This window comes from Salarias fasciatus, chromosome 22, assembly GCF_902148845.1.
Source record: "Salarias fasciatus chromosome 22, fSalaFa1.1, whole genome shotgun sequence".
Classification (NCBI taxonomy): domain Eukaryota; kingdom Metazoa; phylum Chordata; class Actinopteri; order Blenniiformes; family Blenniidae; genus Salarias; species Salarias fasciatus.
The window spans coordinates 30,056,620-30,082,821 of NC_043765.1; the positions used below are offsets into that span (position 1 = coordinate 30,056,620).

At 53.0% G+C, this 26,202-nt stretch overlaps 1 protein-coding gene across 2 annotated transcripts in view; it reads left to right on the forward strand.

Moving 5' to 3' along the window:
- phf14 (PHD finger protein 14) overlaps window positions 1-26,202 on the forward strand; it is a 59,192-nt gene that overhangs the window by 30,708 nt on the left and 2,282 nt on the right. For both annotated transcript variants that reach the window (XM_030120955.1, XM_030120956.1), the window contains exons 11-16: window positions 7,464-7,559; window positions 13,358-13,464; window positions 13,986-14,117; window positions 17,685-17,835; window positions 24,943-25,005; window positions 25,283-25,404. In XM_030120955.1, the coding sequence (XP_029976815.1) occupies window positions 7,464-7,559; window positions 13,358-13,464; window positions 13,986-14,117; window positions 17,685-17,835; window positions 24,943-25,005; window positions 25,283-25,404 (671 nt within the window). The remainder of the gene's footprint in view (window positions 1-7,463; window positions 7,560-13,357; window positions 13,465-13,985; window positions 14,118-17,684; window positions 17,836-24,942; window positions 25,006-25,282; window positions 25,405-26,202) is intronic.

Here is a 26,202-nt window from a genome sequence, read left to right on the forward strand (position 1 = left end):
GGTGTTACTGTCAGTGTTACAGTCGTCCTCTGGGTGTTACTGTCAGTGTTAGAGTCGTCCTCTGGGTGTTACTGTCAGTGTTACCGCTGTCCTCGGGGTGTTACTGTCAGTTTTACCGCCATCCTCTGGGTGTTACTGTCAGTGTTACCACCGTCCTCGGGGTGTTACTGTCAGTGTTACAGTCGTCCTCTGGGTGTTACAGTCGTCCTCTGGGTGTTACTGTCAGTGTTACCACCGTCCTCGGGGTGTTACTGTCAGTGTTACAGTCGTCCTCTGGGTGTTACAGTCGTCCTCTGGGTGTTACTGTCAGTGTTAGAGTCGTCCTCTGGGTGTTACTGACAGTGTTACAGTCGTCCTTTGGGTGTTACTGTCAGTGTTAGAGTCGACCTCTGGGTGTTACTGTCAGTGTTACCGCCGTCCTCGGGGTGTTACTGTCAGTTTTACCGCCATCCTCTGGGTGTTACTGTCAGTGTTACCACCGTCCTTGGGGTGTTACTGTCAGTGTTACAGTCGTCCTCTGGGTGTTACAGTCGTCCTCTGGGTGTTACTGTCAGTGTTACCGTCGTCCTCTGGGTGTTACCGCCATCCTCTGGGTGTTACTGTCAGTGTTACCGTCGTCCTCGGGGTGTTACTGTCAGTGTTACCGTCGTCCTCTGGGTGTTACAGTGTGTTACCGCCGTCCTTGGGGTGTTACAGTGTGTTACCGTCGTCCTCTGGGTGTTACAGTGTGTTACCGCCGTCCTCGGGGTGTTACAGTGTGTTACCGTCGTCCTCTGGGTGTTACAGTGTGTTACCGCCGTCCTCGGGGTGTTACAGTGTGTTACCCCAGGAGAACCAGCTGGACCCAGTAAAACCATCAGAACAGTCAGTCTGGTACAGCGGCTGAAATATCTAAGACTGTTCGCTTCAGAAAGACGTGGAAGCACAACTGGAATAGTTTAAATGACAAAAACATCTTGAAATGTCTCTTTGAAAAAGAGCAGAACTACATCTGGAACAGCTGGAAACGGCTGAACGCTCTCAACTGGAGAACACGTGCTTCAAACCTCTGAGCTCGCCAAACCTCCCAGGCCCCCCTGAGGCCCCTCCAGACCCACACTGGGACCACAGCAGGCCCAGGCCCCTCCAGACCCACACTGGGACCACAGCAGGCCCAGGCCCCTCCAGACCCACACTGGGACCACAGCAGGCCCAGGCCCCTCCAGACCCACACTGGGACCACAGCAGGCCCAGGCCCCTCCAGACCCACACTGGGACCACAGCAGGCCCAGGCCCCTCCAGACCCACACTGGGACCACAGCAGGCCCAGGCCCCTCCAGACCCACCCTGAGGCCACAGCAGGCCCAGGCCCCTCCAGACCCACACTGGGACCACAGCAGGCCCAGGCCCCTCCAGACCCACCCTGAGGCCACAGCAGGCCCTGGCTCAAAGATGGCTGCCGTCTTGGTCTGGGACAGAGAGACGCTGGCCGGGGTAGGACGAGTCCAGCTGTCCCGTGGCAGCGCGCTGCTGGAGGAAGACAGACGCTAACAGGACATGCTGCTGCAAGCTAACCGGACCTTCTTCAGCCTGCTCCGCTGGAAGCGTCCCAGACGTCCACTGCGTCAGACTGCAGGACGACGGGGAGAGAGTTACATCCAGGCCGTCCAGCGTGGACCAGGACCAGGACCAGGGCACTTATGGGATGTAGAAATCACAGAGTCTGGACAGCCTCCAGGACACAGGTGTCCGTCTCCTGTCTACAGTCTCGGTTCTCCGGTAACCTGTCTCCAGTCTCAGGTCCTCGGTCTCCAGTCTCTGGTCTCTGGTCCTCAGTCTCTGGTCTCAGGTATCAGGTCCTCGGTCTCTGGTCTCTGGTCCCTGGTCTCTGGTTTCTAGTTTCTAGTCTCTGGTCTCAGCTCCTTAGTCTCTGGTCTCACGTCCTCAGTCTCTGGTCTCAGGTATCAGGTCCTCGGTCTCTGGTCCCTGGTCTCTGGTCTTAAGTTTCAAGTCTCTGGTCTCAGGTCCTCAGTCTCTGGTCTCTGGTCTCAGGTCCTCTGTCTCAGGTCCTTGGTCTCTGGTCTCTAGTCTCTGGTCTCTGGTCCTCGGTCTCTGGTCTCTGGTTCTCGGCCTCTGGTCCTCGGTCTCTAGTCTCTGGTCCTAGGTCTCTGGTCTCTAGTCTCTGGTCCACGGTCTCTGGTCTCTAGTCTCTGGTCTCTGGTCCTCGGTCTCTGGTCTCTAGTCTCTGGTCCTCGGTGTCTGGTCTCTAGTCTCTGGTCCTCCGTCTCTGGTCTCTAGTCTCTGGTCTCTAATCTCTAGTCTCTGGTCCTCCGTCTCTGGTCTCTGGCCTCTGGTCTCTGGTCTCTGGCCTCTGGTCTCTGGCCTCTGGTCTTTGTTCTCTGGTCTCTAGTCTCTGGTCTCTGCCTCTGGTCTCTGGTCCTTGGTCTCTAGTCTCTGGTCTCTGGCCTCTGGTCTCTGGCCTCTGGTCTTTGTTCTCTGGTCTCTGGTCTCTAGTCTCTGGTCTCTAGTCTCTGGTCTCTGGCCTCTAGTCTCTGGCTTCTGGTCTCTGGTCTCTAGTCTCTGGTCTCTAGTCTCTGGTCTCTGGTCCTTGGTCTCTAGTCTCTAGTCTCTGGCCTCTGGTCTCTGGTCTCTAGTCTCTGGTCTCTAGTCTCTGGTCTCTAGTCTCTGGCCTCTGGTCTCTGGTCCTTGGTCTCTAGTCTCTAGTCTCTGGTCTCTGGCCTCTGGTCTCTGGTCTCTAGTCTCTAGTCTCTGGTCTCTGGTCGCTGGTCTCTGGTCTCTGGTCTCTGGTCTCTGGCCTCTGGTCTCTGGTCTCTAGTCTCTGGTCTCTAGTCTCTGGCCTCTGGTCTCTGGTCCTTGGTCTCTAGTCTCTGGTCTCTGGTCTCTAGTCTCTAGTCTCTGGTCTCTGGTCGCTAGTCTCTGGTCTCTGGTCTCTGGCCTCTGGTCTCTGGTCTCTAGTCTCTGGTCTCTAGTCTCTAGTCTCTGGTCTCTAGTCTCTGGCCTCTAGTCTCTGGCCTCTGGTCTCTGGCCTCTGGTCTCTGGTCCTTGGTCTCTAGTCTCTGGTCTCTAGTCTCTGGTCTCTAGTCTCTGGTCTCTGGCCTCTAGTCTCTGGTTTCTGGTCTTTGTTCTCTCGTCTGTGGTCTCTAGTCTCTGGTCTCTAATCTCTAGTCTCTGGTCCTCCGTCTCTGGTCTCTGGCCTCTGGTTTCTGGTCTCTAGTCTCTGGCCTCTAATCTCTGGTCTCTGGTCTCTTGCCTCTAGTGTCTGGTCTCTGGTCTCTGGTTTCTAGTCTCTGGCCTCTAGTCTCTGGTCTCTGGTCTTTGTTCTCTAGTCTCTGGTCTCTGGCCTCTGGTCTCTGGTCTCTGGTCTCTAGTCTCTGGTCTCTGGTCTCTGGTTTCTAGTCTCTGGTCTCTGGTCTTTGTTCTCTAGTCTGTGGTCTCTAGTCTCTGGTCTCTAATCTCTAGTCTCTGGTCCTCCTTCTCTGGTCTCTGGCCTCTGGTCTCTAGTCTCTGGTCTCTAGTCTCTGGCCTCTAGTCTCTGGCCTCTAGTCTCTGGTCTCTGGTCTCTAGTCTCTGGCCTCTAGTCTCTGGCCTCTAGTCTCTGGTCTCTGGTCTTTGTTCTCTAGTCTCTGGTCTCTAGTCTCTGGCCTCTAGTCTCTGGCCTCTAGTCTCTGGCCTCTAGTCTCTGGTCTCTGGTCTCTAGTCTCTGGCCTCTAGTCTCTGGCCTCTAGTCTCTGGTCTCTGGTCTTTGTTCTCTAGTCTCTGGTCTCTAGTCTCTGGCCTCTAGTCTCTGGCCTCTAGTCTCTGGCCTCTAGTCTCTAGTCTCTGGCCTCTAGTCTCTGGCCTCTAGTCTCTGGCCTCTAGTCTCTGGTCTCTGGTCTTTGTTCTCTAGTCTCTGGTCTCTAGTCTCTGGCCTCTAGTCTCTGGCCTCTAGTCTCTGGTCTCTGGTCTTTGTTCTCTAGTCTCTGGTCTCTAGTCTCTGGTCTCTAGTCTCTGGCCTCTAGTCTCTGGCCTCTAGTCTCTGGTCTCTGGTCTTTGTTCTCTAGTCTCTGGTCTCTAGTCTCTGGTCTCTGGTCTTTGTTCTCTAGTCTCTGGTCTCTAGTCTCTGGTCTCTAGTCTCTGGCCTCTAGTCTCTGGCCTCTAGTCTCTGATCTCTGGTCTTTGTTCTCTAGTCTCTGGTCTCTAGTCTCTGGCCTCTAGTCTCTGGTCTCTGGTCTTTGTTCTCTAGTCTCTGGTCTCTAGTCTCTGGCCTCTAGTCTCTGGCCTCTAGTCTCTGGTCTCTGGTCTTTGTTCTCTAGTCTCTGGTCTCTAGTCTCTGGTCTCTGGTCTTTGTTCTCTAGTCTCTGGTCTCTAGTCTCTGGTCTCTAGTCTCTGGCCTCTAGTCTCTGGCCTCTAGTCTCTGGTCTCTGGTCTTTGTTCTCTAGTCTCTGGTCTCTAGTCTCTGGTCTCTAGTCTCTGGCCTCTAGTCTCTGGCCTCTAGTCTCTGGCCTCTGGTTTCTTTTTTCTAGTCTGTGGCCTCTAGTCTCTGGTCTCTGGTCTTTGTTCTCTAGTCTCTGGCCTCTAGTCTCTGGTCTCTGGTCTTTGTTCTCTAGTCTCTGGTCTCTGGTCTTTGTTCTCTAGTCTCTGGCCTCTAGTCTCTGGCCTCTAGTCTCTGGCCTCTGGTTTCTTTTTTCTAGTCTGTGGCCTCTAGTCTCTGGTCTCTGGTCTTTGTTCTCTAGTCTGTGGTCTCTAGTCTCTGGTCTCTAATCTCTAGTCTCTGGTCCTCCTTCTCTGGTCTCTGGCCTCTGGTCTCTAGTCTCTGGTCTCTAGTCTCTGGCCTCTAGTCTCTGGCCTCTAGTCTCTGGTCTCTGGTCTCTAGTCTCTGGCCTCTAGTCTCTGGCCTCTAGTCTCTGGTCTCTGGTCTTTGTTCTCTAGTCTCTGGTCTCTAGTCTCTGGCCTCTAGTCTCTGGCCTCTAGTCTCTGGCCTCTAGTCTCTGGTCTCTGGTCTCTAGTCTCTGGCCTCTAGTCTCTGGCCTCTAGTCTCTGGTCTCTGGTCTTTGTTCTCTAGTCTCTGGTCTCTGGTCTCTGGCCTCTAGTCTCTGGCCTCTAGTCTCTGGTCTCTGGTCTTTGTTCTCTAGTCTCTGGTCTCTAGTCTCTGGTCTCTAGTCTCTGGCCTCTAGTCTCTGGCCTCTAGTCTCTGGTCTCTGGTCTTTGTTCTCTAGTCTCTGGTCTCTAGTCTCTGGTCTCTGGTCTTTGTTCTCTAGTCTCTGGTCTCTAGTCTCTGGTCTCTAGTCTCTGGCCTCTAGTCTCTGGCCTCTAGTCTCTGATCTCTGGTCTTTGTTCTCTAGTCTCTGGTCTCTAGTCTCTGGCCTCTAGTCTCTGGTCTCTGGTCTTTGTTCTCTAGTCTCTGGTCTCTAGTCTCTGGCCTCTAGTCTCTGGCCTCTAGTCTCTGGTCTCTGGTCTTTGTTCTCTAGTCTCTGGTCTCTAGTCTCTGGTCTCTGGTCTTTGTTCTCTAGTCTCTGGTCTCTAGTCTCTGGTCTCTAGTCTCTGGCCTCTAGTCTCTGGCCTCTAGTCTCTGGTCTCTGGTCTTTGTTCTCTAGTCTCTGGTCTCTAGTCTCTGGTCTCTAGTCTCTGGCCTCTAGTCTCTGGCCTCTAGTCTCTGGCCTCTGGTTTCTTTTTTCTAGTCTGTGGCCTCTAGTCTCTGGTCTCTGGTCTTTGTTCTCTAGTCTCTGGCCTCTAGTCTCTGGCCTCTGGTCTTTGTTCTCTAGTCTCTGGTCTCTAGTCTCTGGTCTCTAGTCTCTGGCCTCTAGTCTCTGGCCTCTAGTCTCTGGTCTCTGGTCTTTGTTCTCTAGTCTCTGGTCTCTAGTCTCTGGTCTCTAGTCTCTGGCCTCTAGTCTCTGGCCTCTAGTCTCTGGCCTCTGGTTTCTTTTTTCTAGTCTGTGGCCTCTAGTCTCTGGTCTCTGGTCTTTGTTCTCTAGTCTCTGGCCTCTAGTCTCTGGTCTCTGGTCTTTGTTCTCTAGTCTCTGGTCTCTGGTCTTTGTTCTCTAGTCTCTGGCCTCTAGTCTCTGGCCTCTGGTTTCTTTTTTCTAGTCTGTGGCCTCTAGTCTCTGGTCTCTGGTTTCTTTTTTCTAGTCTGTGGCCTCTAGTCTCTGGTCTCTGGTCTTTGTTCTCTAGTCTCTGGTCTCTAGTCTCTGGTTTCTAGTCTCTGGTCTCTAGTCTCTGGTCCACGGTCTCTGGTCTCTAGTCTCTGGTCTCCTGTCCATAGATGATAAATTCTGTGGGTAGACCTTTCCTCACGTCCCCCACAGCGTCCCACATCCAGTTGTGCAGACTTCAGCGAGTCCAGCAGGCCGTCTCCCTGAACGTTTGAAACCAGAAGTAAATGTGATTGGTCCCGCCCGTCACGTGACCGCATCACGTGGACAGAGGAGGCGCTGTGATAGGACGATTTATGGAAAACTTTAACTCATAAAATAAAGTCAACAGATGATTTCTGTGCTTCTGGTGAGGCAGCAGGGTGGAGGACCACAGACCGAGACCATTACCTGCTCTGAAACCGGGAGCTTTACCTTGCCTCAACCAGAAAGAGCTGCTGGTCTTCAGTACGTCCAGAACTCAGCCGCCAGGCTGCTGACCGGCACCAACAGGAGGTCCCACATCACACCTGTTTTAAATCCCTCCTCTGGCTCCCTGTTCTGTTCCGTGTCCAGTTTAAAGTCCTGGTGCTGACCTTCCGAGCCCGACATGGCCAGGCTCCTATCTACATCAGACACCTGATTCAGCCATACAGCTCGGCCCGAAGCCTGAGGTCCGCTGATCAGAACCTGCTGAGAACCCCCCGGACTCACTTTAAAACCAGGGGTGACCGTTGCTTCACGTCCACTGCGCCTCGCCTCTGGAACCAGCTCCCCCTAGACCTGCTCCCTGGACTCAGTGGAGGCCTTCAAAAACATCTAAAACACCTCTGTTCCAGAAGGCCTTTCAGACCCACTGACACGGTGTGTCTTGGCGGTACCATATTCTCATTATATGGTTTCCAACACTCTGCTTTTACGTCGGAGTGATGTCTACAATCGCTTATCTTTATGTTACATGCTCTTTTGAATGTTCTTTGATCTTTATACCTTGTTTTTGTTGTGAAGCACTTTGTGACTCCTGGTCTGTAAAAAGTGCTATATAAATAAATGTTACTTACTTTACATGTTTACTCTGAAAACCAGCATTTTGAATGGTTCCAGTGAGACCAGCATCATCGCCCCCTGCTGGAATTTCCCTGGAATTACAGCTTTGTTGCACTTCCGCATTATCTTCATGATTTATGAGCGGAGGTTGGCGCTTGCTCCAGTCCCCGGTCCCAGGTCCTGGGTCTCTGGTCTCCTGTCCCCAGTCTCAGGTCTCGGGCTTTTGGCCTCGGGTGCCCGGTCCCCGGTCTCGGGTCCCTGGTCCCTGGTCCCTGGTCCCCGGTCTCAGGTGTCTCTGTGTCTCTACAGCTGTGTGAGCTGCTGGAGGAGCTGCTGAACGTGAACGGGGATCTGCGTGGGGAGGGCCAGGCCATGTGGACTCTGATGGGGGGCATCGTGGGCCAGGTAAGGACCGGCGGGACGCTCTGCTATCCCGCCGACCAGGTAAACGCTTTTCTCCCACTCTCTTGTTACCGTGGCAACGCCGTCAGGTGAGCGATGGAATAGAGCCAAACAGGCCTCAGAAATAGAGAATTTCTCTCAACATAAAGTAGAATAAACACACTGATCACTGCAGAACCCAGAACCCAGAACCCTGCAGCCGGGCTGAGCTGTAATGACAGGAACCGAACCCAGCACCAAGACCCAGTCCGCTGGCTCTGCTCCGGGAGCAGCAGGGACGTCAGAAATCCGTAGAAAACATGATGGATCTGAGACATGACACACGTCTCCTGGGACAGTTTCCTTGCAGCCAGTGGAGTCATCACTACACAACTCAGTGCTTCAGTGACTCACAACACAGCGTCTCTGTCCACTGAGCTTCAGCCGCAGACAGCTGCTTCCTGCTGCACTGAACCAGCATCAGGGATCCGACCAGGAGATCTGTGACCCTGGATCCACTCCTCCGGGACCCGGCTGCACAGAAGCAGTCTCTGTGTTCCAACAGGACCTTCCAGATCCGTCAGTCTTCATTGGAGGCGTGTTGCGGACAGTCCGAGCGGAGAGACGCTCTCGTGATGTGAATGTGGCAGCGAGGCAGCAGGACGAACAGGAAGTGAGCGGACTGGTGCTGAATCTGCAATGGCCGCCATAAATCACCTAATTATGATCACGCCGGCTTTAAGTAGCCACATCAGTCACGGCGCCGCATGCCTCCATGTCATCGTCGTCTCCTATTTGTCATCCCGTTGCTGCGTTCTAGGCATTATTGATGTCCCTGGACCTGCATCACTCTTCAGCACATCACTGCTTTTGTTCCTGAAGCTCCTGGAAGTTTCTCTGCTCCTGGAAACGGGACAAGAAAACGAGAAAACGCTCCGGAGGGAGCCTTTTGTCACTCCTGCCAGCAGCTGCACAACGCCTGACAGCCTGTGGCTGCAGGTAGAGCCGGACCAGAGGCATCCAGCCGCATCCAGCCTCATCCAACCTCATCCAGCCACATCCAGCCTCATCCAACCTCATCCAGCCTCATCCAACCTCATCCAGCCCCATCCAGCTCATCCAGCCGCATCCAGCCTCATCCAGCATCACCCAGCCACATCCAGCCCCATCCAGCCCCATCCAGCCCCATCCAGCCTCATCCAGCCACATCCAGCCCCATCCAGCCTCATCCAGCCACATCCAGCCCCATCCAGCCTCATCCAGCCTCATCCTAGAGCTGGGCGATATGGCCTAAAATCAATATCACGATAATATTGAGCAGTCCACCTCGATAACGATAAATGGACGATAAGTACTTGGGGGGGGCATTTAATCACAGCTTTCTTGTGACAGTTTACCGTGGGCTCAAGAGTTGCAAACATTATTATTATTTCATTTTTCATTATATGGGGCCAATTTTCTTGAAATCCTATTAGATTTATCAAGATTAGGGTACAGAACATATCTATGTATCCTAACTTTCACAGCAACAGACGTCCAGATCCGACAGAACTCTGCTGGTAATGTAAATGTCTTCTCTGTGGGCTTTAGGGAAAATCTGGTGACTGAAGACTATGGAAAATTATTAATGTTCCGTGGTTCCAGATGTTTCCAGGGTGATGTGGTGTTTTGAGCAGCTGAGAATGGAACACAGCTGGACGTCTACCTGTCCCTGAGCTACAAATGAGCCCAACTTGTTTGTTTACATCTCCTCCTCCGTTTCCTGTCCACACAGCATCGCTTCAGGAAATATCTACATCCACGCAACATAAGGATTCAAAACGGTGTAGTTCACCTGCCAGGCCTTCAGATGGCGCTGTCACTCTGACACAGAAGCTCCCAAATGGAGAAGAAGACACGAAGCACGGACTCGGAGCTGCACATGCAACGTGATATAAACAAACACAACACCAGATGACGTGGCCTGTTCAATAAAACAGCATGAGGAGCTTCTGCAGGAAATATCAGCCAATCAGCTGCTGAGGATTTTACTGTCCAGGACGGTCGACCAGCAGGAATCTGCAGCCCTGCAGGCTGTTAGCCTGTAGCCTGTAGCGGCTAAGCTAGCATGTCTCCATGCTGTGTCCAGAGATCATGTCTGCTGGTTGGGATGCTCAGAGGGTCGAGCGGCGTCAGTCTGCTCTGCTTCAGCTGCTTCTGCTGGCTGCTGGGATGTTAAACAGGAGTGGGCGGAGTCACGTAGTGCAGCGTCTTAGAGGGACACGAGCACAGCCCGCCTCCACAGCTAAAGCCGACTTTTTTTTTAAGTACCGAATTTACCGACATGGGCAAAATGACGTCAGTTATCGTAGTAAACTTCGGTAACGATAAATTTTCGGTTTATCGCCCAGGCCTACCTCATCCAGCCCCATCCAGCCTCATCCAGCCCCATCCAGCCTCATCCAGCCTCATCCAGCCCCATCCAGCCTCATCCAGCAACATCCAGCCTCATCCAGCAACATCCAGCCTCATCCAGCCTCATCCAGCCCCATCCAGCCCCATCCAGCCCCATCCAGCCTCATCCAGCAACATCCAGCCTCATCCAGCCACATCCAGCCTCACCCAACCTCATCCAGCCTCACCCAACCTCATCCAGCCCCATCCAGCCCCATCCAGCCTCATCCAGCAACATCCAGCCTCATCCAGCCTCATCCAGCCCCATCCAGCCTCATCCAGCCCCATCCAGCCCCATCCAGCCTCATCCAGCAACATCCAGCCTCATCCAGCCACATCCAGCCTCACCCAACCTCATCCAGCCTCACCCAACCTCATCCAGCCCCATCCAGCCCCATCCAGCCCCATCCAGCCTCATCCAGCAACATCCAGCCACATCCAGCCTCACCCAGCCTCACCCAGCCTCACCCAACCTCATCAAGCCACATCCAGCATCATCCAGCCTCATCCAGCAACATCCAGCCACATCCAGCCTCACCCAGCCTCACCCAACTTCATCCAGCCACATCCAGCCGCATCCAGCCTCATCCAACCTCATCCAACCTCATCCAGCCTCATCCAGCCTCATCCAGCCTCACCCAGCCTCATCCAGCCTCACCCAGCCTCATCCAACCTCATCCAGCCTCATCCAGCCTCATCCAGCCTCATCCAGCCTCACCCAGCCTCATCCACATCCATCTGAGGCCGCCCAGTGGACCTGGACACAGACGCTAAGCTAGCAGGCTAACAGCTAACCTCGCTTGCTAGTTCGCCGCCTGCCAACCAGACACGAAGCAATCCCAACTTCCAGGACGGTGGAGAAGAGATGGAAGCGCTGCGTCCCGGGCCCAGCTTCAGTCTGAAGGGTGCAGCAGCAGCATATCGAGCTCACAGGCCTGGAGCGCCCTCTCAGGCTGTCAGCGGTAGTGTTCACGCCAGTCAGAACTGACATGTTCTGTATATCCTGATATCTGCTGCACCACCTGTCAGGAGCATGACCAGCCACACTTTGACAGCAGTATGGTCATTTATTGTCATTTAGAGTCCTCGGCTTGTTTTCCAGCTGTATGGTTCTGATTCCTCTGCTTCACGCCACCTTTCTGCTCCCGATGCCTTTCTGCTTTTGGACACTCGTGGGTAAACCAATCAGAGGTCACAGACGGGCTTTACAGCCAAGTCTTGGTCCACAGCAGTGAGTGTTTTAGAGTGCGTGCAGCGTCTGTCATTAGGGGGTTCTCTCTCCGTGAGATCAGACCGAGCTGCAGATATCTGCGGATTAGTCTGGCTGCTGAAGCAGACGGCTGGCGGAGAGGCCGTCCCGCCGGTGCGGAGCAGCTTAAAAGTTGTGTGTTTGAGGAGGATGAGTCTGCTGGAAGTGACAGAAAGTGTCTGGAAGAGCGTTCCCAGTGGAAACCAGATAGCTTGGAGCCTGAACGTTGACTAACTGCTCCGGCTCGCCCTGTAAACTTCTCCATCTGTCTGATAAGGCATGCTAACAGCGAGAGCAGCGCTCCATATCAGCAGCAGCAGAGGGGGAGGGGGAGGGGGAGGGGGGCTCTTCCTCGTGGCCGGATGCCTCAAGACTGTGGTCCAGGTTAACGGAGATAGCCTCGGTCTCCCGTCCCCGTCCTCATCTATCAGGTGTCCCCGCAGGGTCCCTCCCTCCACACTGCAGGCACAGCCGGCGCTCAGATTAGAGCTTCCTCCCCGAAAAACCTTGTCTCTTTAGCAACAGCCTCGGCCCGAACAAGATAAGTTTTCTAATTAACCCGTGTGGCAGCTCTGTTCACCTGGAACACACAGCTGGGCCTCCTGCTGGCTCCACCACAGCCACCGCTAACGCACTGCTAACTGCCCTGCTAACACCACCCGCTAGGGCTAACAACACAGCCACCGCTAACGCACTGCTGACTGCACTGCTAACACCACCCGCTAACTCTAGGGCTAACAACACAGCCACCGCTAACGCACTGCTAACTGCACTGCTAACTGCACTGCTAACACCCCCCGCTAACTCTAGGGCTAACAACACAGCCACCGCTAACACACTGCTAACTGCACTGCTAACACCACCCACTAGGGCTAACAACACAGCCACCGCTAACGCACTGCTAACTGCCCTGCTAACACCACCCGCTAGGGCTAACAACACAGCCACCGCTAACGCACTGCTAACTGCCCTGCTAACACCACCCGCTAACTCTAGGGCTAACAACACAGCCACCGCTAACGCACTGCTAACTGCCCTGCTAACACCACCCGCTAACTCTAGGGCTAACAACACAGCCACTGCTAACGCACTGCTAACTGCACTGCTAACACCACTGACACCACTGCTAATGCATTGCTAACACCACTGCTAACACTGCTAACACCACTGCTAACACCACTGCTAATGCACTGCTAACACCGCTAACACTGCTAATGCACTGCTAACAGCACCGCTAATACCACTGCTAACACCACTGCTAATGCACTGCTAACACCGCTAACACCACTGCTAACACTGCTAATGCACTGCTAACACCGCTAACACCACTGCTAACACTGCTAATGCACTGCTAACAGCACCGCTAATACCACTGCTAACACCACTGACAGCACTGCTTACACCACCTGCTGTCTCCACAGCTAGCGGTCCTTTCCCTGGGAGCCTCCAGGTCTTGTCTTCAGTACCGTTGGTCTCTTGTCCTCACCATCCTGGCTCCGGGGGTTTTCTCCCTCCACAGCCTCCCACAGCTGCCTTGATTGTTTGTTCTTTTTCCAGATTTGTTTCTTACTTTGTACCACCTTCTATTGAGTCATTCAGTCAATCAATAAAAATAATCCAGTCAATCAATGAAAATCATTCAGTCAATCGATGAAAATCATCCAGTCACTATAAAAGTTGCACTGTTGTGTTTGAATCTACAGAACTAGAATTAGAATCATCATAATGCAGCAGCATGTGCTGCACCTTCTCCACTTGCTCCACCTGTCTTTTATTACAACATGAAGCTGTGTGACCTGGTGTGTGTGTGTGTGTGTGTGTGTGTGCGTGTGTGCGCGCGTTTTCCTATCCTTGTGGGGACCAAATGTCCCCAGAAGGATAGGAAAACCTGCTCAATGTGCCTTGTGGGACCTTCTTCCGGTCCTAATGAGGGAAACAGTGTTTTCTTGACCATGTTGTTGTTACTGAAAACAGTAAAAGGTCAAAACATTTCTTTAGGGTTCAGCTGTGTGGTGGTCTGGGTCAGGGTCAGGGTCAGGGTCAGGGGCTAGGAAATGCATTATGTCAATGAGTGTCCTCACAAGGATAGAAATACAAACCTGTGTGTGTGTGTGTGTGTGTGTGTGTGTGTGTTTTGTAGAAGCTGAACACCCCTGCTGTCCTGAAAGCCCCCAAAGAGAGGAAGCCCAGTAAGAAGGAGGGGGGGAGCCCTGGGAAGCCGTCCAGCCTGCCGGCCATCCTCTACAGGTGAGACCCCCCCCCCCCCGAGCAGCCAGGGTGCGCTTCATTTAAATACCACCCAGAGCCGCAGGGTTTCAACACAAAGCAGTGGCGCTGGAAGTGGGTGGGTGGCTTTCTTTCACATTTCATTGACCTTCACAGACAGCAGAGTGGTCCGAGGCTCCACTGTGAGTCCAGCGCTGTCCTGCTGCTCCTCTGCTGCAGTTCAGATGTTCACCTCTTTCTAAAAAACTAAAGTACATAAGCTGCATGATGAAAGGTTAAAATACTGAAGTTGTCTTAGTCTTTCATTTAAAATGGATGTAATGATTTATGAGCATTTTTTTGTGTATATTTTGCCCACACAGTTGATAGTATATAAAATACAGGTGTAGTCCAGTCTACTTTTATCTCTAACCTCACAGCGTCCCCCCGTTTGACCTTTTATTGGCAGATATAAAATCATATGAAGGTGGTGAAAATCCTCTGAAAGCGGCCGCTGATCTCTGACAGGAGTTGAAATGAAGGCTGGCTTTCTCTCCTTCCAGCTGTGGAATCTGCAAGAAGAACCAGGACCAACATCTGCTGGTGCTGTGTGACACCTGCAAGCTGTACTACCACCTGGGCTGCCTGGAGCCCCCCCTCACCCGCATGCCCAAGAAGACCAAGAACAGCTACTGGTGAGGGAGGGGGCAGGGCAGGAGGGAGGGGGCGGGGGTGGGGGAGGGGGCAGGGTACAACAGTCACACTGAACTGAAGACACTGCTCAGGGTAGAACAATGAATCCTGTACATCCAGGCTGTCTTGTCATCAGGACTGTGTCTTGTTGTCCGGGCTTTGTCTTTTTATGATGGCTGTGTCTTGTTACCAGGACTGTGTCTTGTTACCAGGACTGTGTCTTGTTATCAGGACTGTGTCTTGTTACCAGGACTGTGTCTTGTTATCAGGACTGTGTCTTGTTATCAGGAATGTGTCTTGTTACCAGGACTGTGTCTTGTTATCAGGACTGTGTCTTGTTACCAGGACTGTGTCTTGTTATCAGGACTGTGTCTTGTTATCAGGACTGTGTCTTGTTACCAGGACTGTGTCTTGTTGTCAGGACTGTGTCTTGTTATCAGGACTGTGTCTTATGAGGGCTGTGTCTTGTTATCAGGACTGTGTCTTGTTACCAGGACTGTGTCTTGTTATCAGGACTGTGTCTTGTTATCAGGACTGTGTCTTGTTACCAGGACTGTGTCTTGGTATCAGAGCTGTGTCTCATTATGAGGACTGTGTCTTGTCATCAGGACTGTGTCTTGTCATCAGGACTGTGTCTTGTTGTCCGGGCTTTGTCTTTTTATGATGGCTGTGTCTTGTTACCAGGACTGTGTCTTGTTACCAGGACTGTGTCTTGTTATCAGGACTGTGTCTTGTTATCAGGACTGTGTCTTGTTACCAGGACTGTGTCTTGTTATCAGGACTGTGTCTTGTTACCAGGACTGTGTCTTGTTATCAGGACTGTGTCTTATGAGGGCTGTGTCTTGTTACCAGGACTGTGTCTTGTTATCAGGACTGTGTCTTATGAGGGCTGTGTCCTGTTATCAGGACTGTGTCTTGTTACCAGGACTGTGTCTTGTTATCAGGACTGTGTCTTGTTACCAGGACTGTGTCTTGTTACCAGGACTGTGTCTTGGTATCAGAGCTGTGTCTCATTATGAGGACTGTGTCTTGTCATCAGGACTGTGTCTTGTTATCAGGACTGTGTCTTGTTACCAGGACTGTGTCTTGTTATCAGGACTGTGTCTTGTTATCAGGACTGTGTCTTGTTATCAGGACTGTGTCTTATGAGGGCTGTGCTGTGAGCGGGGAGCAGAGTGATCAGTGAAGGTCACTCGGTTCAGGCTGCCTCAACAGAAACACTTGCTTATCAGTGCAGTCGTGCTGCTGCCTTGCTACAGGATGACAGCGACCGGGTCGGAGCATGCTCCCCTGCTCCTTCCTCTGTCTGCTGCTGTGATTCATGGTCCTCGCCTTCTGCAGGCTCCCGTTGCCACAGCTGCTGTCGTCTCCTCACAAACGATCGTCAGCAGAAAGCTCTGCTTCAGCTGAACACACTCCGGCCTCGTCTCACCGGCCCTGTGGGTGACGAATCGGCATTCATCAATATGATGGTCCTGATGTTACGGAAAGATGAAGTCTCAGCTCAGGTCTGACATCCTGCAGTCCGTTTGAGTCGGGGTGGATTTGTGGAGCAACACAGCAAAAGCTGGCGGAGCGAGAACATTTTTACAAAGCAAACCTCAAACATGCCTCATAAAGTTCAGCTGGAGAACAAGTTGGAACAAATCAGATGTCGACGATTCCGCACATTCCGAGTTCGATGTTCAGCAGAGGCCTCTGCATGTGGGGACGCCTCTTTTGGCTTCTACTCTACAGCTGGCCTCCAGGTCTCTTCTACGAAAGGTCTCTCTTCAAATGAACAAGCCGATCAACATGTTCAGGGGACCAAGCACTGCGGTCTGAACACACACTCCGAGGGCCCACTGGGCCCACCGGGTCCAACCGGGTCCAGCTGGGTCCAGGTCCAGCCGGGTCCAACCGGGTCCAGCCAGTTCCAGCCAGGTCCAGCCAGGTCCAACCGGGTCCAGCCAGGTCCAGCCGGGTCCAGCCAGGTCCAGGTCCAGCCAGTTCCAGCCAGGTCCAGGTCCAGCCAGGTCCAGTTCCAGCCAGGTCCAGTTCCAGCCAGGTCCAGCCAGGTCCAGGTCCAGCCGGGTCCAGCCAGGTCCAGGTTCAGCCAGGTCCAGCCAGGTCCAGGTCCAGCCGGGTCCAGTTCCAGCCAGGTCCAGCCGGGTCCAGCCGGGTCCAGCCAGGTCCAGGTCCAGCCGGGTCCAGCCAGGTCCAGGTCCAGCCGGGTCCAGCTCCAGCCAGGTCCAGCCAGGTCCAGGTCCAGCCGGGTCCAGCCGGGTCCGGGTCCGGGTCCAGCTGGGTCCAGCCAGGAGGGGAGACTCAGACCACTGACGTGGCCCTCCTCACAGCAGGGCCCTCATCTCAACAGTGTTGGGATGTTTCAGTGTCTTGTTGAAGCTCCAGACGTGTGTTAGCTGGATGCTAATGAGCTCAGTCACTGGTCTCAACACTGAATTTCCACAGAAGGGAAACACACCCTGTCTCTGGTCACTTCGTCAGACTGATCGTTTTGCCAGCAGTCTTAAACGTTGCCCATGTGACACTGGGTGAATGCTGTGTGGAATCGGTGTGAACCAGTGAAGCAGCCGGCGCTCGTCCTCCAGAGTCCGGTCCGTCACATCGCACCCCTTCCCTGCCGCTGAGAGCCGGTTGGTCAGAGGAAGCGTCTCCTGTTCCCGTAGCGCCGTATTAGGATCCTCACTTTGTTTATTCGTATTACTGCTGACATTTGTGGCCGGGCGGCGGCCGCCGCATAATCAGATGACGGATGCAGAGAGGGTGGAAATGTCACACTCTCCCCTCTTCTTCCTTTTTCTTTTCCCGTTTTATCAGCATCTGTTTTTCCAGCTGCGATGGTTTGCAGATGAAGAAAAGTGGAGCCGCTCCCGCTAAATGAGTGGAATGAAGAGCTGCAGCTGGTGCTGGAAGGCCGCCGGTCCGCCGGCGGAACCGGCAGCAGGCTCCTTCGCTGTATTGGCTGAAGATGAGCAGTGTGGATGCAGACTGGGGCTAATTGCAGAGTGGATGAGCGGCTCTCAGCAGCTGCTGCTGGGAGCCATGACAGCCTGAACGCTCTGCCGCCGACCGCTGCTCAGAGAGCTGCAGAACCGGACCGCCGTCTCCACCTGGAGCCGGTTCCGCTGGACCCTTCTGCTGCAGACCAGTCACATGTCCTCCAGTCTTTTCCTGGAGCTGTTGCATTGTGGGTGTTTTTCCAACCCCCCACAGCGTGGCTTGGAGGCTAGCAGGATAGCAGTCGGCTGGCGTTCGTCTCTCAGCGTCACGCGGCTCTTCTGAACGAACCTCAGTGTTTTCTGTGAAGTGGTTCTGATTGGCTCGCTGCTTTGTTGGGCTTGGAGCCTGTTGGGGGCCGGTTTGAGCCCACGGGCCTTATGTTTGACCCTTTTCACTCTGCAGCAGAGGCACCTGAGTTTTTTAACATCTAAATAATGTCAGTGCTGTTTGCAGTTTGACATCATCTGGAGCGCAAAACGGCGTGATTCCAGAGTGAGTGAGTGAGTGAGTGAGCGAGCGAGCGTGCGTGCGTGAGTGTGTGATAACTGTTCCACCCTCCTCCTCAGGCAATGTTCCGAGTGTGACCAGGCCAGCAGCGACGAAGCCGACATCGCCATGGAGACGCTGCCCGACGGCACCAAGAGGTCCCGGAGGCAGATCAAAGGACCAATCAAATTCATCCCTCAGGAGATGTCGCCCGAGCCCAAGAAGCACCAGGTGAGAGGACACACACGACCCGGGAGCACACCGGGTACACACCAGACACACACCGGGTACACACCAGACACACACCGGGTACACACCAGACACACACCGGGAACACACCGGGTCCGCCCCCCGCCCTCCCCTCCAGATGGCTCTTATCAGAGCTGGCCATGTTCAGAGGCTGTGACATGGTGTCCCCCCGTCCTCCCTGTCCCCCTGTCCCCCAGTCCCCCCGTCCCCCCTGTCCCCCCTGTCCCCCCCCAGTCCCCCCGTCCCCCCCGTCCCCCCTGTCCCCCCCCCGTCCCCCCCGTCCCCTCGTCTCCAGACTGCTCTCTGACAGCTGGGCTGTTCAGAGCTGTCGGCGTGTGACCCCCCCCCCCCCCCAGCCCTCTGCTGCTGCTCCAGGATTAAGCTGCCTTCTGATTTCCTGTCTTTTCTCTCCGTCCTCGTCTCCTCAGCCACTCGGCCAAGACACTTCAGTGCAGCATTTATCTTCAAACGCACGGCGAGCAGAGAGCAGAGTAGAGAGTAGAGTAGAGCAGTGGCGTCACTAGGCCTATTTTAGGGGGGCTTCAGCCCCCCTAAAATAATCTCAAGCCCCCCTAAATAATTTGGTGGGTTTTTTTTATTTCTTTTTTTTTTTTTTTTCAAAAATGTGAGGACAAATTCAATATAAGGTGCCCAGAATATGAGTTGAAATCAACAATCATATAACTTGTCATTATGAACGCAAATATGATCATAAGTCTGTCAGTTTCCCTCTACTTCACAGTGTGAGGCGGAGCCCCGTCAGAGCGTTATCAGTCCGTTCCACTGCCTCATACAGAGTTCGCCCACATCACTTGCGCGTAGAGCTCAGATCCTCAGATCAGGAGGAGATTCAGGAAAAACGGATATACGAAGGTTTTTCAACAAAGTATTTATCCCAGCTGGTGGTAACAGTTAGCTCCAGCCCCTGTCCAACAGCAGAAAGCCCCGTGTATTTAATAAAAAATAAAAACCTGGCTGGCTCACTCCCGATGGGAGAGAGACGTTTCAGCTAGCTAAGTAGCAGCTAAAAACACGCTGCTATTGAGCTAACTTGTTAGTCTTTTATGCAGTGGATAATAATAATAATACACTAACCGTGATCACTCCACCACCCCTGTCGACCTGTAGGAGTCAGGAGGACAGAGCAGCTTAGAGAGAGAGAGGGGAGAGAGCTCTTCTGGAAAGGTGAGTCTAAAGCAGGACTCACCTGCAGGCAGCTGATGATCAGCAGGTCTGAAAACAGCCTCGGTTCCCCCAAGATCCATCTGAAACTCAGTTGGGTTGGGGGGGGGGGGGGTTGTTGTTGAATTATTTTCCCTTGAGTGGATTTAAAAGTAACAGTATTAAAATGAAGAAACAAACAAAAAATACTCTGAAAGTGTGGATATTGTTCTCTAAATAAATGTTCCTGAAATAATACTTTATCCAGACATGTGCCAGATGTGATTTGGAGTGGAGGATATTCAAAGGTGCCACAAAACGATCTCATGTTAAATGACTTTCAATAGCAAAGTGAGTCATGTGACATGTTGAAATATATCTCCCTCTCTCTGACAAGGGGAAGTCCTGCACCTATTGAGTGGCGAATTCTTTTACATACATTTATTTTTATTTTAGGGAAACTATGCAGCTCTTAAAAAAAAAATCATTAAGTTTGTAACAAGTCGCCCTTAACGGCACTCGGTGACCCTGAAGCAGCTCTCAGGGTCAAAAGGTTGATGACCCCTGGTTATATTGTATAAAAAATCTAAAGGTTGCTTAAAACTTTTACATACTAATGTATCTCTGTTAAATCTGTCCAGAAAAGTGGAAAAGCAACTTCTCAGTTTTTGTTTGCTGTTTGTGAGCGTTGATGCTCGCCCACTACATTCGCTCACATCCTGTGCATCTCCTGGGGGCTCAGCCCCCCTGGTACTCTAGTACCTAGTGACGCCTCTGGAGTAGAGAGCAGAGAGAGTGGAGAGGAGAGGAGAGGAAAGAGTAGAGAGCAGAGAGTAGAGTAGAGAGGAGAGGAAAGAGTAGAGAGTAGAGTAGAGTAGAGAGCAGAGAGTAGAGTAGAGTAGAGAGCAGAGAGGACAGAGCGGCGATTGAAATTCCTACTTTGCATTTTTAATGCTTTTAGCAGAGCAGCAGCTCTGACTCTGCTCTAAAGACACGCTCCAGTTTATCAGCTCCGCTAACTGACCGCCTGCAGGACTGTCTGTCTGACTGTCTGTCTGACTGACTGTCTGACTGACTGACTGACTGTCTGACTGTCTGACTGACTGTCTGACTGACTGTCTGACTGACTGACAGACTGACTGTCTGACTGACTGACTGACTGACTGAATGTCTGTCTGTCTCACTGACTGCCTGACTGTCTGACTGTCTGACTGACTGACTGACTGTCTGCCTGACTGACTGACTGACTGGCTGTCTGACTGTCTGACTGACTGTCTCACTGACTGTCTGACTGGCTGACTGGCTGTCTGACTGTCTGACTGACTGTCTCACTGACTGACTGACTGACTGACTGGCTGTCTGACTGTCTGACTGACTGACTGTCTGACTGACTGTCTGACTGACTGTCTGACTGACTGACTGACTGACTGTCTGACTGACTGACTGACTGTCTGACTGACTGACTGTCTGACTGACTGTCTCACTGACTGACTGTCTGACTGACTGACTGACTGTCTGACTGACTGTCTGACTGACTGACTGACTGACTGTCTCACTGACTGTCTGACTGACTGACTGACTGTCTGACTGACTGACTGACTGTCTGACTGACTGACAGTCTGACTGACTGACTGTCTGTCTGACTGTCTGTCTGACTGTCTGTCTGACTGACTGTCTCACTGACTGTCTGACTGACTGTCTCACTGACTGTCTGACTGTCTGACTGACTGTCTCACTGACTGTCTGACTGTCTGACTGACTGTCTGACTGACTGACTGACTGACTGACTGACAGACTGACTGTCTGACTGTCTGACTGTCTGACTGTCTGACTGACTGTCTGACTGACTGACTGACTGACTGACTGTCTGACTGTCTGTCTCACTGACTGTCTCACTGACTGACTGACTGTCTGACTGACTGTCTCACTGACTGTCTGTCTGACTGACAGACTGACTGTCTGACTGACTGTCTGTCTCACTGACTGTCTGTCTGACTGTCTGACTGACTGGCTGACTGGCTGACTGTCTGTCTGACTGACTGTCTGACTGACTGACTGACTGACTGAATGTCTGTCTGTCTCACTGACTGCCTGACTGTCTGACTGTCTGACTGACTGACTGACTGTCTGCCTGACTGACTGACTGACTGGCTGTCTGACTGTCTGACTGACTGTCTCACTGACTGTCTGACTGTCTGACTGGCTGTCTGACTGTCTGACTGACTGTCTCACTGACTGACTGACTGACTGACTGACTGGCTGTCTGACTGTCTGACTGACTGTCTGACTGACTGTCTGACTGTCTGACTGACTGTCTGACTGACTGACTGACTGACTGTCTGACTGACTGTCTCACTGACTGTCTGACTGACTGACTGACTGACTGTCTGACTGACTGACTGTCTGACTGACTGTCTCACTGACTGTCTGACTGACTGTCTGACTGACTGACTGACTGTCTGACTGACTGACTGACTGTCTGACTGACTGACTGACTGTCTGACTGACTGAGTGACTGTCTCACTGACTGTCTGACTGACTGACAGACTGACTGTCTGACTGACTGACTGTCTCACTGACTGTCTGACTGACTGGCTGTCTGACTGTCTGACTGTCTGACTGACTGGCTGACTGGCTGACTGTCTGTCTGACTGACTGTCTGACTGACTGACTGACTGACTGACTGACTGAATGTCTGTCTGTCTCACTGACTGCCTGACTGTCTGACTGTCTGACTGACTGACTGACTGTCTGCCTGACTGACTGACTGACTGGCTGTCTGACTGTCTGACTGACTGTCTCACTGACTGTCTGACTGTCTGACTGGCTGTCTGACTGTCTGACTGACTGTCTCACTGACTGACTGACTGACTGACTGACTGGCTGTCTGACTGTCTGACTGACTGTCTGACTGACTGTCTGACTGTCTGACTGACTGTCTGACTGACTGACTGACTGACTGTCTGACTGACTGACTGACTGTCTGACTGACTGACTGTCTGACTGACTGTCTCACTGACTGTCTGACTGACTGACTGACTGACTGACTGACTGTCTGACTGACTGACTGTCTGACTGACTGTCTGACTGACTGTCTCACTGACTGTCTGACTGACTGTCTGACTGACTGACTGACTGTCTGACTGACTGACTGACTGTCTGACTGACTGACTGTCTCACTGACTGTCTGTCTGACTGTCTGTCTGACTGACTGTCTCACTGACTGTCTGACTGTCTGACTGACTGTCTGACTGACTGACTGACTGTCTGACTGACTGACTGTCTGACTGACTGTCTCACTGACTGTCTGACTGTCTGACTGACTGTCTCACTGACTGTCTGACTGTCTGACTGACTGTCTGACTGACTGACTGACTGACTGACTGTCTTACTGACTGTCTGACTGACTGACTGACTGTCTCACTGACTGACTGGCTGACTGTCTGACTGACTGACTGTCTGACTGACTGACAGACTGACTGTCTGACTGTCTGACTGTCTGACTGACTGTCTGACTGACTGACTGACTGACTGTCTGACTGTCTGTCTCACTGACTGACTGACTGTCTGACTGACTGTCTGACTGACTGTTTGTCTGACTGACAGACTGACTGTCTGACTGACTGTCTGACTGACTGACTGAGTGACTGACTGACTCTCTGACTGTCTCACTGACTGTCTGACTGACTGACTGACAGACTGACTGTCTGACTGACTGACTGTCTCACTGACTGTCTGACTGACTGGCTGTCTGACTGTCTTACTGACTGTCTGACTGTCTGACTGACTGACTGACTGACTGACTGACTGTCTGTCTGACTGACTGACTGACTGACTGACTGACTGTCTGACTGTCTCACTGACTGACTGACTGACTGACTGACTGACTGTCTGACTGTCTCTCTGACTGTCTGTCTCTCTGACTGTCTGACTGACTGACTGTCTGACTGTCTCACTGACTGTCTGACTGACTGACTCTCTGACTGTCTCACTGACTGTCTGACTGACTGACTGACTCTCTGACTGTCTCTCTGACTGTCTGTCTCTCTGACTGTCTGTCTGTCTGACTGACTGACTGACTATCTGACTGTCTCTCTGACTGTCTGTCTCTCTGACTGTCTGACTGACTGACTGACTGACTGTCTCACTGACTGTCTGACTGACTGACTGACTCTCTGACTGTCTCTCTGACTGTCTGTCTCTCTGACTGTCTGTCTGTCTGACTGACTCTCTGACTGTCTCTCTGACTGTCTGTCTCACTGACTGTCTGACTGACTTGGACAGGAAGCAGAATGTCTGGACTCTGCCACCCTGTGAGTCAGGTTGGGACAGCCAGCAGTGTGCATGGTGTGAGGCAGCAGGGGAATCGTGCCGGCGACTGTATTTAGTGCGTACAGGCGGCAGCAGTGAAGTTGATGCTGCGTGGCGGCGGAGTGCAGGGAGCTGCTGGAGAACGGGTGTCACAGTCCTGTTTCCAGTGAGGCTGCTGCTCAGAGAATCAGTCACTGCTGAATCACCACCGGAGCCGTCCTCTGAGGACCCGGCTGGACCCGGATGGACCCGGCTGGACCCGGGCCTCCAGCTGAGGAGCTCTGCCGGTAAACGAGTCTCCGTCAGATGACGGGGGGGAATGTCTCCACCCGGCACTGGCTCCACAGGGGAGCACTGACCTCTGACCTCCTGGTCTCTGGTCTGTCACAGGCTGCAGGCTGACACTCTGACCTCTGCTGGTCTCAGGCCTGGTTCTCACAGGACGCCCCGCTTGTGCAGGCGCTTGGCTGTTCAAACAGGAAGCCATTCCTGCTGCGCTCTGCGCGCCGGTCAGACATCGACTGAGCCCGGCAGCGGTCGGCTGTTTCCGCCTTCTTTCAGTTTTCCCCATTTACGAACGCTTTAAACATGTCTGCCTGATGTGGTGACCTGTGGAGAGCCCTCGCCTCGCCCCCCCCCCCCCCCCCCGTGTCTCATTTACATCACGTGAATCTCTGCCCCTCCTCTCTGTCTCGCTCTCTCTCTCTCGCCCTCTCGTCCTGTGTGTGTGTTTATCTGAAAAGGAAAACTGAAAAGCAACATAGTTTGTTATTTTACTTTATTTTATTGTGAAAATTGACCAGGTTCTCTCACATTTTCCGTTCCCGACTTCCTGTCTGGTGCGATCTGCTTGATCCAGCTTGACAAATGGCGCTCTCGGAGAAAGTAGAGCGGAGCGGAGCGCCCGCGGTCCACGGTGCGAGCCGCTCCGCCTCCTGTATGAACCGTCAGATGGGTTAACAGGGGCGCCGATCTGAAACTCGGCGCACGGCGCGTCCTGTGTGAACCAGGCGTCAGGGTTCCCCGAAGGAACTGCACGGAACACCGGCAGTTCTGAAGAGAGTTCCCAAAGGCCTCCTCCACCTCGCCTACACTCCAAGCAGCGGGTGGAGCACCTCGTTAAGCTGCTCCATGTGGGTGGAGCAAAACATATGGGGCGGGGCAACATACCCATGGGTCTGTTTCCTGACCCTCCTCCATGTTCAGCTGGTCCACTGGGAGCGCTCCAGCCAGTGAGCTGTCCTTGTAGACATGCTCACTTCATTTTAAAGATCCGTCCCTCAGTGAGGCTGGACCCGTCCCTGTGGGCCTGACCCGGGTTTGTCTCCCGGCTTCGTCTCCCGTCCTCTCCTCTTCATGTGGGACAGTTTCCTGTGTCCAGATGGTCGTCTGCAGACAGTTTGCCTCCCGGCCACTAGCTGGAGCTGCAGAGGTCAGCAGGATGTGAAGCTGTGTGACCTTCGTTTGACCTTCATGGGACCGGTCCTCTGTTTCCCCTGTCTCCATGGAGACGGAGTGTTTGTGGGGACAAACGGCGTTTTAACATTCGCCCTCCTCTTCCAGGCTCTTATCCAGCAGAGTTTCCCCCGAGGCTGAAGCTGAATGTGTGTGTTTCAGAGGACTCGAGGCCAGAAGAGGAAGAGAGTTCCCATCTGCGAGGACAGAGAGGACAAGTCTGAGGTTCGTCCCCATCTTCTGCCTGAAGCACCTTGAGAGACACTCTGTCTGGTGTCAATGCTCAGAGGACAGTCCTCTACCTGGTTTGGTTTGATTTTCCCAAAGTCTGAACTTTTCAGCAAAAAGTCATGAACCAGGCGTCCTGATGGAAAACAGCACTTTAAATTCACTCTCACACTTACAGCCGTCTCACACTTAGAGCGGATGAAACCATGAACCAGGAGAGTTCACCTCCCCTGCTCCCTCCGGGAGGTGATCTCATGTAGCAATGTCTCTGTAGGAACCGTTGCCACGGGAACGGCGACAGCGCCAGTCCGCTCTGCAGAAGAAGCCCAAAGCAGACGACAGCCGGACGGAGTGCAGCTCCTGCAAAGGACCCGGGGACAGCGACAGCCTTGTCAGGTGTGTGTGTGTCTGTTGGTAGAGATGGGGGTGTGTGTTAGTAGAGATGGCGGTGTGTGTTGGTAGAGATGGGGGTGTGTGTTAGTAGAGATGGCGGTGTGTGTTAGTAGAGATGGTGGTGTGTGTTAGTAGAGATGGTGGTGTGTGTTAGTAGAGATGGGGGTGTGTGTTGGTAGAGATAGGGGTGTGTGTTGGTAGAGATGGGGGTGTGTGTTAGTAGAGATGGCGGTGTGTGTTAGTAGAGATGGTGGTGTGTGTTAGTAGAGATGGTGGTGTGTGTTAGTAGAGATGGGGGTGTGTGTTGGTAGAGATGGGGGTGTGTGTTGGTAGAGATAGGGGTGTGTGTTGGTAGAGATAGGGGTGTGTGTTGGTAGAGATGGGGGTGTGTGTTAGTAGAGATGGTGGTGTGTGTTAGTAGAGATGGGGGTGTGTGTTAGTAGAGATGGGGGTGTGTGTTGGTAGAGATGGGGGTGTGTGTTAGTAGAGATGGGGGTGTGTGTTGGTAGAGATGACGGTGTGTGTTGGTAGAGATGGGGGTGTGTGTTAGTAGAGATGGGGGTGTGTGTTGGTAGAGATGACGGTGTGTGTTGGTAGAGATGGGGGTGTGTGTTAGTAGAGATGGGGGTGTGTGTTGGTAGAGATGGGGGTGTGTGTTGGTAGAGATGACGGTGTGTGTTGGTAGAGATGGGGGTGTGTGTTGGTAGAGATGACGGTGTGTGTTGGTAGAGATGGGGGTGTGTGTTGGTAGAGATGGGGGTGTGTGTTGGTAGAGATGGGGGTGTGTGTTGGTAGAGATGG